The sequence below is a fragment of the Panthera tigris genome, chromosome D1 (assembly GCF_018350195.1).
Source record: "Panthera tigris isolate Pti1 chromosome D1, P.tigris_Pti1_mat1.1, whole genome shotgun sequence".
Lineage (NCBI taxonomy): Eukaryota > Metazoa > Chordata > Mammalia > Carnivora > Felidae > Panthera > Panthera tigris.
This window is the reverse complement of record NC_056669.1, coordinates 11,445,220-11,458,247: the sequence shown is the minus strand read 5'-3', so window position 1 is coordinate 11,458,247 and position 13,028 is coordinate 11,445,220. Positions and strand designations below refer to the sequence as shown.

General features: G+C 56.6%; 1 protein-coding gene across 4 annotated transcripts in view; it reads left to right on the top strand.

Moving 5' to 3' along the window:
* The window catches only part of DRD2 (dopamine receptor D2), a 64,513-nt gene extending 55,043 nt beyond the window's left edge, over window positions 1-9,470 (top strand). For 3 of the 4 annotated variants that reach the window (XM_042958839.1, XM_042958840.1, XM_007075557.3), the window contains 6 exons: window positions 987-1,096; window positions 2,073-2,209; window positions 3,426-3,616; window positions 4,530-4,616; window positions 6,147-6,474; window positions 8,217-9,470. In XM_042958839.1, coding sequence (XP_042814773.1) covers window positions 987-1,096; window positions 2,073-2,209; window positions 3,426-3,616; window positions 4,530-4,616; window positions 6,147-6,474; window positions 8,217-8,410 — 1,047 coding nt within the window. In that variant the 3' untranslated portion in view covers window positions 8,411-9,470. The remainder of the gene's footprint in view (window positions 1-986; window positions 1,097-2,072; window positions 2,210-3,425; window positions 3,617-4,529; window positions 4,617-6,146; window positions 6,475-8,216) is intronic. The other variant, XM_042958841.1, reaches the window with a different exon arrangement.
* The last annotated feature ends 3,558 nt before the right edge of the window (window positions 9,471-13,028 follow it).

Here is a 13,028-nt window from a genome sequence, read left to right as displayed (position 1 = left end):
AAAAAAGGGGCAGCACTGGGAATGAGCATGTTCCAATTAGCCTGACGACTGACAGTGCTATGACAGCAGGATAGGAACTGCCCTGCCCCAGGCCCTGGGAGGGGGGCTTTCCTGCTCCTTTTTCTCCTATTGGTAGAGGCCTAGGATGTGTCTCAGGGTTAGGGTCAGGGTGTTCCACACTTCCAAATTTGCCTGGGCCAGCTCGCTGCGTGAGTGTGTGTGCCTGTGCGTTTAAGTGGGTGGTATGGATGTGCATGGGCGTACGGGAAAGTGAGTGTGTGTGCGTGTGTGTCTGTGTGTGTAAGGGGGAGAGGGGTGCAGGAGCGGGCCTCCTCAGTTCCATCATACAAGGATATATGGGTACAGTCGCCCCTCCCCACCCCCTACTGGTGTTTCCAGAGCTTGAGCCCAGGTTTTCCGTCCTGAATTCTCCAGGTGCGACAAAGAGCAGAACTGTCTTCTTTGTCTCAGAGCCATGGTCCTCACTGTTGTCCTTAACAGACACTCGCTGGGCCCCGACTGGGCCACACACCATGCTGGTCCTGAAGGAGCTGCCTGGCTCCCCCAGAAACCTGGGATCAGGGCAGGATCAGAAGCTGAGCGGAATGGCCTTGGGCAAGTCACTGCCCATTTCTGAGGCTCAGTTTCTCCATTGGCAGAATGGGATGCAAGTAGATCACACGGATGTTTTACAGACGAAGGCTCAAAGTTGAGGCACTAGGTGTAAATTGGTCATCATTCTTCTAGTCCGGTTTTTGGCACAAAATGGCCCTATGTGTCTAGCAGGGGAGGGGAGCAGGGACAAGTGCCTCAGACAGCCAGGGGCACGGCTTCCCTTTGCTGCCCCACTTCTCTCCCGGGCCCCAACTGGAGACCCCCACAGCTGCCCTCTGGGCCTGTGGCCCAGTCTGCCCCAGGAGAGCCAAACTATGCGGCCTGAGCTCATCGTCCCTCTTCCGTCCCCCCTTATGGTGCTTTGTCCCCAGGTGGTGGGCGAGTGGAAATTCAGCAGGATTCACTGTGACATCTTTGTCACTCTGGACGTCATGATGTGCACAGCAAGCATCCTGAACCTATGTGCCATCAGCATCGACAGGTGAGCCCAGCCAAGGTGGGAGAGGGGACCCAAGCCACTGGCCTTTCGGGCTGAAGAGGCAGGCTGTGTGCCTGTGAGTCCATGTGTACGTGCACATGCATGTAGGTGCACGTGCATCTGTCTGGGAGAGTCCAGACCACCTCATGCAAGGCCATCGTACAGATGGAGATGCTACCAAGGATACCCAGCAGAGACTGGTAAAGAGGAGAAAGTTCCCAATGTTGACGGCAGCCCTAGGTCTATCGCTTCCTACTTAAGTGACCTTGGGCAGAACGTGCACATTCTCAGAACCCTACCTTGTCTAGAAATCAAGGACGATGACCCCTGTCCAGGTGGGGCCACAGTGTCCAGTTGTGCATTTCCTGTCCAGCACAGGGCAGGCACACGGCCAAGGGGGTCCGGGTTGTGCTCACTTTGTTAAACTATACCCTCGGAGCCTTTCACTGATTTGCACACGCAGGCCACGCGGGCTCCCCTGGCTGGGCTCCCCTGGCAGGATTCTTGGAAGGTGAAATGAGCTACTATATGAGAAGTGCTGGGTCAAGGAGGCGAATGATTTCCACCGTTATTATTTTCTGCTGAATGGGGCTGAATTCTTTCTCCGAGGAGCCTGGCTACCAATCCGTCAACAAACGCTTCCACTTTCTGTGAGCACAGCATGGGTGCAGTTTCAGAGGTGCAAAGACCCAGACCCTGGTCCCTCAAAAACCTTAAAATCCAAGTAGGGACACTGGAGTAATAGATATGGCCCAGGATTACATGATAGCCGGTCAGTCACTAAAGTATCACCAACTACCCTTGCTGTCTGAGCTGGGGCAGGAGAAAGGAGTGATTTAGGGTAGACAGGCAGCTTTCAGGGAATTTCAGACAACTGGAACTCCTCAAGGTGTGGGGTGTCTCTGGTGTGTGCCTGCTGTGGAATGAGTTCCTGGGCCTGTACCCCAGACTCAGGGTCCCCTGCCCCATGACCTTGCAGGTACACAGCCGTGGCCATGCCCATGCTCTACAACACCCGCTACAGCTCCAAGCGCCGAGTCACTGTCATGATCGCCATCGTCTGGGTCCTGTCCTTTACCATCTCCTGCCCACTGCTCTTCGGACTCAACAACACAGGTGAGTCCTGTCTCTGTCTGCCTGGGGTTCCGCTGCCCCCCTTCGCTGCACGGGACCCCGAGAGAGCTGAGCCCCTGGCGCAGACTTAGGGGGATGACCTGTTTGACAGCCTAGGCTGAGACCAGGCTGGGTCTCCCCGGCCAAGCCTGACTCTCAGTTGTACCTGGATGGGCCGGAGAGGAACCATTATGCTTGAGGCATAATGGGGTTGCGTGAAGAGTGGGGGTAATGATTCAGGAGGATGTCTGGCCATTTTCAACTTTGTTTATTTAACTGAAACAGGCCAGACAGCCCCACCAACTGCATGTGTTTGCGTGTGTGTGTGCGCGTGCATATGCACACATGGGGGGGGTGACTACGGGGTCCCATCCCCACCCCACGGTGATGCTGTTTGTGGTGATGAGGCTGCAGTCCAAGCTGGCCCAGCTCTGCACAGACCTGAGTCCTTTGGAGCAAGAGAGGTAGAAATAATAGAAGCTAGCCCACTGCACCTGTCCTGTGTGTCTGACGTAGAGGAAATAGGTGTTGGCCTGCCTGCCTGCCGGCGTGGGCAGAGAGCTTTCTCTCATCAGGCAGGCTCCAGTGAGGCAGGTGCACCTCTGGAGACCCTTACAGGGCAGGACACCAAGAAGCCTTGCAAAGTACCTCTTGTAGGAATTCCAAGAAGTGGGGAATAGGCTTATTCCCTGAGCATATGCTCAGATCAATCTGGAAAGGCCCTGAGATAGAAGTCAGACATCTTCTAGACCAGGAAGGGAACTTGGAAACACATCAGAACACAGGGTTGAGCAAATAGGACCAAGTCACCTTGTCCCTAAAATTGAAAGGTGGTAGACCGCCCCCATGTATACAGCAAGGGTTAAAATAAGGGTTTACTCTTTGACAATAATTCCCTTCTGTTATTTTTTCCAAGCACACTGGCCCTACTCATGTGTTCACGGGCAATAAAACTAATAATGAAATAAGGAGGGAATGTTAATGGGAAAACTCAGAAATAGTCCATGAGAGCTTAGCTTTTTGCTCACAGTTGTGATTTGAAATCTCTGGTTTACGGTGCATGTTCATTTACATCTAGCATTTCCAGGTGGCCTTAGACACCTAGGCGTGCTCTCTGTGACCTCGCTGCTGGAGTCTGGCAGAGGAGGGAAAGGTCTCTTGTGGCGCTGTGGCCCCGTGGGATGCTGACGTCCCCTCTGGGCTCTCCTTCCCCCCACAGACCAGAACGAGTGCATAATCGCCAACCCCGCGTTCGTGGTGTACTCCTCCATCGTCTCCTTCTACGTGCCCTTCATCGTCACCCTGCTGGTCTACATCAAGATCTACATCGTCCTCCGCAGGCGCCGCAAACGGGTCAACACGAAGCGCAGCAGCCGGGCTTTTAGGGCCAACCTGAAGGCCCCGCTCAAGGTCCCCAGATCCCCCACCCCCTCCAATGCCCACACCTCACCATTATCAAGGGAGCTTGCCCAGGCGCAGGTGGAGGCCCAGGGCAGTGCAGTGGGGCGGGGCTTAGGCTGGAGGGGGCTCCACGGACCTGGACCTGGGCAGGGCACAGTCTGAAGGCGTGGACCTCCGTGGGATGACCGAATCTCCAGGAGCCGGATGGAGGCAGGGCAGGTGGTGGACACCATCTGGGAGAAGTCTTTGCTTGGAGATCCTTGTCTGAATGCACCCTCTCCTCTCCTTCCTTTCCCATCACTTGTCCTTCTTTGCTGTGGCCCCTCTCTCTGCCTTTCCTCCCTCTGTGCTTCCCTCCCTCCCCTTTACCTTCCATGCTCCCTGTGCTCCCCTCTGTGTGCACCTCCTCCTTCCTCCCCGCTCTTTCCTCCTCCTCTCCTCCACCTTGCTTCCACTGCCTCCCCCTTATGTCTTGTGAATTCTCCCCTCTGCTCAGCCCTCCCCGTATGGGAAGACAGTATGTGGGCCTGGAAGGAACCAGGATCTTGGGGTTAGACACATCAGGTTCAAGGCCTGGCACTGCCACCTTTTTTGCTGAGTGACCTTGGGCAGGTTGCTTAACTTCTCTGAGCCTCGGTTTCCTCATCTGTTAAATGGGAATCATAATGCCAGCCTCTCAGCGTGGTCTTGAGGATTCAACGTGAGAGGGATATGAATATGTCTAGCATGTGCCAGACCCTTAACAGGTACCCCATTAAAGTCAGGGCCCGTTTGTCCCTCGTCCTGCCCACCTTTTCCCCTCACAGGACCAACTCCTCCTCTGCCCTTCTCTGAGCCCCAGTGCCCAGCCTGACCACCCCACGTCGGGTGTCTGTCCCCAGCCGCCTGCCCGTCATGACCAGTGTACTGGCTCACTCCACAGGGCACCTGCACTCACCCCGAGGATATGAAACTCTGCACCGTTATCATCAAGTCCAATGGGAGTTTCCCAGTGAACAGGAGGAGAGTGGTAAGTGCTCAGGTCAGGGACCAGAGCCAGGTCCTTCCGCCCCTAGGGAAACCCAGCTGCCGTGATTCTCAGAAACCCCACCGGCAGCGCACATCCCAGCCTCCCCCACTTTGCCTCTGAGGCCAGACTCACCATGCACACCTCACAAGCAGGCATGCAGCAAGACGGCTCGATTCTGCAAGGCACAGATAGGCACCCCTAGCGCAAGAAAATGGTTGGGAGAGAGGACTTGGCCGTAATAACATAATTCAAATAAGAAGAGTGGCTGTTACCATTCACTGAACACCCACCGTGTTCCTACTGTCTCATCAAATCCTCACAGCGACCCTGAGAGGTAAGTCTTATTGAGCTTATTGATTTTAACTTTATGGAAGAGGAAACAGAGGCTCAGAGAGGGTAGGTAACTCACCCGAGGCGAAACAGTGAGATAGCGCATATTTGAGCCCAAACCCACATGACTCCGAAGTCCACGCCTCTGCTGCTCTTCCCTCTTGCATGTGCTTCCTTACTACAGGCAGGTTCTGGGGCTGGAGGCTGGGCGTGGAGGGGGTGAGTAGGGGAGCGAGCAGAGCAGCCTTGGGGCTGGTGGGGCAGTGCAGCCCGAAAGTAGAGCCTGGAGACGTGGAAGCACAGCAGACCCCAGGCTCTGCCCAGAGGAAGTAGCAGCAGGATCCCAGCAGCAGATGCCGCAGCCCCAGCTGGGCCAGGGAACCCACCCAGAGCCGCACATGAAGTTCAGGTCAGGTGTCCACAGGAAGCGGGGTCCCCACTGTTCACTTGCACGGCAAGGGTAGGACTCCCTTTATGAGATGGGTGCCAAACGGGCATTCAGGACTGGGATGGGGGCAGCAGCTGAGTTATATCACCACCCCCCCCCCCACCACCGGGTGCAGAGCAAGGCTGCATTTGAGAAGTTCAAGCTGATACTCCACGGTCTGGGGAACCTGGGAGGCCATGAGTGGATGCCCACCAAGGCCGCCAGGTCAGCTTGGCAGGAAGGATTGGGGGGAGACCTGGGGTTAGCCCTTTGGCACGGGGATCAGTCTACAAGGAGAATGTGGTGGGGTGTCTCAGGTCTGCCTTGCGGCCCCTCGATTCAGCCCAGCAGGAAGAACAGGGGTACCCTCTATGCAGTTAGAACATGAGCTCCTGCAGGCAGGCACTGAATGCCAAACCAGTAATGTACTCCCAGCAGCCAGCTCGGTGCCTGGCGCTCACTGGTACTCAGTAAGTGTTGCTCAGTCAATAAGAGAGAAATGCTGGGGGTAATAAGCCCTCACAGATGGTTGTGGGGTTATTGAGGCTGCATAAGTATTGCTCGGGGCCAAGTGCTGGGGATGACCCCGCAGGCAGGGACTGCCCTGCGGCCCAGACCGTCCCAACCTCCCCATGTTCGGCAGAATGACCCTGTGGTGTTTGCGGGAGTCTCTAAAGGAAGAGAGGGCAGGGCCGGGTGGGGCCAGGTGAGGCTGCGTGGCTAATGCCTGTGAACTGGCCTGGCTTTACCCAGAGTTCTCTGCCCCTGTGCAGGAGGCTGCCCGCCGAGCCCAGGAACTAGAGATGGAGATGCTGTCCAGCACCAGCCCCCCCGAGAGGACCCGGTACAGCCCCATACCGCCCAGCCACCACCAGCTGACCCTCCCCGACCCATCCCACCACGGCCTCCACAGCACGGCCGACAGCCCCGCCAAACCAGAGAAGAATGGGCATGCCAAAGACCACCCCAAGATTGCCAAGATCTTTGAGATCCAGTCCATGCCCAATGGCAAAACCCGGACCTCTCTCAAGACCATGAGCCGCAGGAAGCTCTCCCAGCAGAAGGAGAAGAAAGCCACCCAGATGCTCGCCATTGTTCTCGGTGAGTCAGGCTGGCCGACGGCCGCAGCCCGGCTCTGTCCAGCCATCACTGAGGAAAGGACCCATCACCATCACCATGGGTCCGCCCACCAGGATGGGTCCTGTTACCTGCCATCCCCTTCCTAACAATGGCTGGCGGGCCAGGGGACCAGCACTTTCTCAGGTGCAGGCCACTCCCACTGATGTACCCCATTAGGTAGATTCTATAATTATGCTCCTTTTACACATGGGGAAACTGAGGTCTGGAGTGGGTATATAACATGCCCAAGGAAGACCTATGATTTAAACTCAGGGAGTCTGACTTCAGAGTCAGTGAGCTTGGCCAGTCGACCATGGCGACCTCCAGAGCATCATGGTCCTGGGCCAGTCACCATCTCTCTCTGGAGTCCCCTCAGCAGGAGATTGCTTCTCGGGGCTGTTGTGGTGGTCAGATGGTACACAAAGGTGAAAGCATTTTGTAAAGTGCAAAGCAGTATACACAGGGATGTGTTATCAGTATGGTTTGGGTAATGTTGCTATTGTTGAGGAATTGGAAATTCAGTTCACTTCAGCTCAACCAAGACCCTGTGGGACCAGAGCTGTGAACAAGGAAAGGGGCCTGGAGGGGGGAGCCATCTGAATGAGGGCATGGCTCTGTCAGCCAGGCAAGGCTTTCAAATGAAAGTTTCCTAGAAAACCCCAGATGGCGAGTCAAAACACAAGACTGGACATGATGTGATGTGGCTGGTTGGGAACAGGAGGGGCCAATGTGACTGTGCCTTCCCTGCAGCACCCAGGCTATCATGGGGCACCCTTCCAGACCCACCATCCCCTCTGACCTCCGGCCAGTCCTGTGGCGTGAGCGGGACCAGAGTTACTACCCTGCTTTTATGAACGCACGCACAGGGTCACCACAGGTTAAGGGACAGAGCCTTGATCATGTGGCTGGGGGTGACAGAGGAGGGTTGTCGCTGTGCCCTCTGCTCTGGTCCGTGGGGTCTCTCTTCAGTCCTGGGGACTCCCGGGGTGCTTGTGGGGCATTCTGGGCTCATGATGCCACCATGCCGAGAGTCCCGCCAGAGCACGAGGTCCTGAGTCAGATGGACAAAGCAGGCGGGAGGGAGGTTGGTCTAGGTCAGAGCGTCCCAAAGCAGCAATTAGGAAGAGGTACCCCCCAAGGGCTGGGGAAGGCATAGGGAGAGGCTGGCCACTGGTGGGACAGACCTCAATAGACTGGAACTCAGCGGGTCTTGGCTTCATCCCTCATGAACGGGGTGGCCTTGTGTACATCACAGGGCCTGTGGGAGCCTCAGTTTCCCGTCCACCTCACAGGGATGCCAGGAGCCTAAGTGAGATGGGTATCTAGCTCTCCCTTTTGTCCCTCGGGCCCAAACGGTGCATCCCCAACCTGCAGTGACCAAATGTTCCACTTCCGGCCACTGAGGAAGATGTGTTTCTCAGAGATGACCAGAAAGTAGAGTACATATCTCCGTCTGTACTGACTTGTGTCAGAATGTTAACCTCGTGGATTTGCCTTCAAGCCCACTATCCTTCCCTGTGGGGTAGGTGTTATTATACCCATTTGACAGGTGAGGAAAATGAGGCCGAAGGAAGGAAAGTGGCCTTCATTGCAAACGGGTGTCAGAGACGGCTCTAGAATCTGAGGCTGAGCCTCCTCCTGCAGGGCTCCTGGGCCAGGGTCTGTCTTCGTGTGGGCCTTCCCAGCCCGGCCTCTGCCTGCCTGATTGCCGCCCTCTCCCCCAGGCGTGTTCATCATCTGCTGGCTGCCCTTCTTCATCACCCACATCCTGAATATACACTGTGATTGCAACATCCCGCCCGTCCTGTACAGCGCCTTCACGTGGCTGGGCTATGTCAACAGTGCCGTGAACCCCATCATCTACACGACCTTCAACATTGAGTTCCGCAAGGCCTTCATGAAGATCCTGCATTGCTGACCCGCTTCCCGCCTCCCTGCACAGGCCAGCCGGGTCTCCGTTCCTGGGAGCCGTGGATGGGGGTGGTGCAGGGCGGACTCGGCCTTCTCTTTGTCCCCGGCAGGCTCTAGCTTGACTCCACGCCCCTCAGAGCTCGCACACCCTCACTCCGCCAGGGTAGTGCTGGGGAGCCAGGCACGGTGCCAGCCGAAGGGCTGGACCCCTGGCTCAGGGGCGGCTCACAGAGCCCCCCTCCCACCTCTAGGCCATCTCCCCTTGGCACCAAAGACACAGCCGCCTTCTCTGACCTTTCTCTGGGCTTCTGGGGTCACCAGGAACAGGGGCAGGGCTCAGAGGCCGTGCTTTCTGTGGGGTTTGGCCTGGTCTTCGTAGGCCTGTGCTGAAGCGGGCAGTGTGGAGGGATGGACGGTTCCCACCCCACAAGGCCCATGCCTGGGAAGCCAGAGCTCTTGCCAAGGCCCCAGGAAACTCAGTCCTGGGGGACCCATGTAAATACCAGACCACAGGGTGAGCATCAGAGAAGCCCAAGCCAAAAATCTTCATTCACTCCCTTTCCTGCCCAACGGGAGCCTCTGTTTCCACAGCAGTGGCTCCCACCCCACCCCACTGTGCCTCCACAACCCATGTGATTTCCACACCTGCTGAGGGCAGGAACCCTGGGCTTGAAAGGCCCCAGGAAGGTCTGCGGGGAGCGGAACGTCCCCCAAGCCACGCTGCTGCCTCCTAACTGACTCGGTGCGTCCCTTCTCTAGCAACTGTTGGGCCAACCTGTGAGAGGGCAGGGAAGGTGGGCTTGTGGCCGCATCCGGGGTCCGGGGTGGATGTTGGTTCTCTGGGGGACTTCCTCCTGCCACACTCTGCCGCAAAACCACTCTCCTTTGCCTTTTGCCTCTCCTCTCTCCTGCCCCCTTCCCCTTCCACTTTCTCCGCCTTAGAGGAGCCCATGGTGAGGGGGCTGCTGAATACCACTTAGCCTGGGCTGGCCCTGCCCTGAGGGAGGAGGGAGGTTGCAGTTTGTGGGCGGGGCCCTGGGTCCCAGACTCTGTAACATCACTACACATGCTCCAAACTAATAAAACTTTGACAAGAGTCATATGCGAGGCCCCTCGGGTGGAAGGGAACCGGTACCGAACTTTGTCCTCCGCAGCAGGTGTCTGTGCTGGGATCAGAGTTGGGGGAGCCTTCCGCAGCCCCCTTCCACAAAGGGATGACCCTGGCCACAGCCACCAGGGTGGACGCCCGGGGGGGGGGGGTGCGGGGGGGAAAGGAGGTGCTTCAGGAGGACCGGGGAGAAGATATGTGCGCCTGTGTTTTCCCCTTCCCTGTCCCTTGAGCCCAGGAGACCTGAACGCTCTCAGCCCTGCTATTGGCTGGCCCTGAGCCTCAACTGTCAACCAAGATGGGACGGGAGAAAGTTCCCAGTGGGAATCCCAGAGCACACCCAGGGCTCCCCTGATCCCTCTTGTAGGAAGGCCAGGCTGTCCCCACTTCCCACCTCCTCCTCTCCAGGTCCTGGCATCTCTGAAGGACCTCAGCTCTTATGACCCACCACGCAGAGAAGGCTCCATGGAAAAGGTGACCTTTGAGCTGCTGGCTGTGTCCGTGTTTGTGTCAGCCCCTTGCCCTGACTTCTGGCTCACATCAGGACCCCCTTCCTCTGCAGCAAGTTGGGGATGCAGGGAGGGCCTGTGTGACATGACCTAGGTGGTCCCCCTCCTCTTGGCCTCCAGATCAGTCACAGCTCCAAGCTCTCTGGGGCCACAAATTGGCATTGCCCTGAAAACAGAAATTTGGCTTTAAGAAATGAAATATAAATCAACCTGGCAAAGGAGGAATATTCTTACTACCTTGAGAATAACAGCGATGATGACAAACAACGTGCCGGCTCCCACGGGCTCAGGCTCCGGGGAGCTGTCAGGGCATAATTTGCATGCTAAATACAATATTTTTAGCACCAAACTTTGGAGCACTTAACTTGCCCTGAACATTTAATTATGGACTTTGATCTTTTCCCTGAACCTGCTAAGCCCCAGGGGAGGCTCCTGTACCCGGGAGCACCCAGGTCCCAGAAGCTGGGCAAAATGGGCCCCTAGTCCAGCTCAGAGGGTGTCAGTAACCCAGTGACCACCTCCTGGGGAAGGCGTCGGACCCTCAGTGGGGTTAGAGACCCTAGAGACTTCTCTGCTGCCGATGCACACAGAGGTATGCACACAGACACAGTGCACACTCAGCCTATGAAAGATGTTGCCCTGGACGGAAGCTTCAAATCTCATTGCATCATTAGAAACTATAAGGTCACACAGGTTTCTCAGCTGTGGGAATTGGAAGAGATGACAGAGGAGAGAGTAAAAGAGGGTGGAAGGAGGGAGACAGGGAAGGAAGGCAGGGAGGGATGGAGGGAGGGAGGAAGGAAAGAAAGGAAGGAGGGAGGGAGGGAGGGGAGCAGAAGGGAAGGAAGGAAGGAAGGGAGGAAGGGAGGAAGGGAGGAAGAGGGGACAGCAGGTAGCTAGAGAGGGAGGGGAGCCAGGCTCCCAGCAGTCTGGAAAGGGCGCTGATGGGAGGAGAGGGCAAGAGGGCAGGCAGGGGCGGGAGGCGGGGCAGAGGAAAGTTGCCCACAGTTGTCATGAAGCTTCAAGTCTTTCTTCCAGACAGCAGATTGACAGCTGGAGTGGGCAGGGGGAGGGCCGGCTCCGCCCCCTCCCCCCTCAACTCTTCGGGGACAGAGGAATGGGCGTGGGGACCCGAGAGAACTCTGAGGTGGAAGGGGGCGGCCCAGGCTCTGCTTCTCTCCCAGGAGTCCCTGACTACTGCTGCAGTGCTCTGATTTCTCTCCTCCGCCTTCCCTGGGCTTCTGTCTCTATGACTGTCTTTCTCCGAAGCATGACTTTCAACCAAGGGGTCATTTATCTGCCTTTACAGCAGGTGGAGTCTGACCGCCCCCCCCACCCCCAACACCCAGCACCGGGTCAGGCACAGCCAGGCACTTTGCGTGTATGTTCCCTCAGATGTCCCCGTGTGAGTGCAAGTTTTCAAAGTTTCCGGCCCTCTCCCCTTACTCTTCCCCTAGTGGGTTCCGGAGGAGTCCCAGGTGGCCCCTGGCTGGGGAGATGGAAATTGGGAAGGCCGGTAGTGCAAGAGAAACTGCATTTCATCCATCCATCCATCCATCCAGCCGGTGACTTCCTCTGTGGATCTTTCTCGAGCAACCATTGTGCTCCAGGCCCTGAGCAAGGTGCTAGGTGTGCAACAGGAAAAAGGTGGATGTGACCCCTGTTCTTGCAGAGTCTGTGGCCCACAATCACGCAACAGCTGTTAAAGCTGTGTGTCACCCATGACAGAGCCCTGGCTGGGTGTGGAGGCACAGGTCCCATAGATGACAATGATGTGGGGCGCAGCAGCCCTGGTGAGAGTAGGAGGGCTGAGGGCATAGAGCACTGCCTGAATGGTGGGGCAAGAGGCCCTCGAAAGAAGTGACCATCTGTCCTGCTTCCCTGGTGGGCTCAGAACACGGGCAGTCAGTCATCTGCAATCAGGGACACTGACGACCAGCCCGCCTTGGGGGCAGTATGTCCACCTGCCCGGGATCCCTTCCCTGGCCTAGCCCTGTGCCCCACTGCCTCCCTGCCCTCCTGGGCCCCAGGACCCAGGCTATGTTTGTGGCCATTAGCCCCCATCCTATGCAGGGGCCGTGTGGGCTTTGCCCCACGTGCTCCTGTCTTCCTAACCCTGGGCCCCCACCCATGGGATCCCCTGTTAGGCCGCCTCTCTTAAGGAGACTTGTTGCCTTGATGACAGGCTGACCTTTGAATTCAGTGTTCCAAATTTATGTCTGACACTGTCCATTCTGCCTGTTTCCTGACCAGCCCTGAGCAAAGCTGGAGGAAGCTAGTGTGGGACGATTAAAAAAAAAAAAAAATTTAATGTTTATTTATTTTTGAAGGAGAGAGAGACAGAGTGTGAGTGGGGGCAGAGAGAGAGGGAGACACAGAATCGGAAGCAGGCTCCAGGCTCGGAGCTGTCAGCACAGAGCCCGACGCGGGGCTCGAACTCACAAACCGCGAGATCATGACCTGAGCCGAAGTCGGATGCTCAACCTACTAAGCCACCCAGGTGCCCCGAGATGATTTTTAAAAAGGTGGGGAGAGAGGGAAAGAAAAAGCATCTGGGCCCCTGTCTTTTAGGAGGTTGCCCTCCGGTGCCTGTGAACAGCCTGGTAGCCTTTTGGGCTGCAGAGCTAATGAGTGGGGCGGGGGTGGGAGGTGTGTGTGTGCAGGGCAAGGGAGTAGTTTTTATTTATTTTATTTATTTCTTAAAATCTTTATTTTTTTAATGTTTATTTATTTATTTTGAGGGAGGACGAGAATCCCATGCGAGCTCCACACTTAACCCAGAACCCAATGTGGGGCTCAATCTCATGACAGTGAGATAATGACCTGAGGTGAAATCAAGAGTCAGATGCTTAACCACGTAACGGACTAAACCACCCAGGCACCCCAGGGAAGTAGTTTTTAGGGGGGCTGCAGGTCAGAGTCTTGTCATGCATGTGCCTGAGGGTCCTCTCCTGCCAACCCAGTGCCCCTGGCCCTGGGTCTGGAGAGTCCAGGGGAGCGGAAAGCTG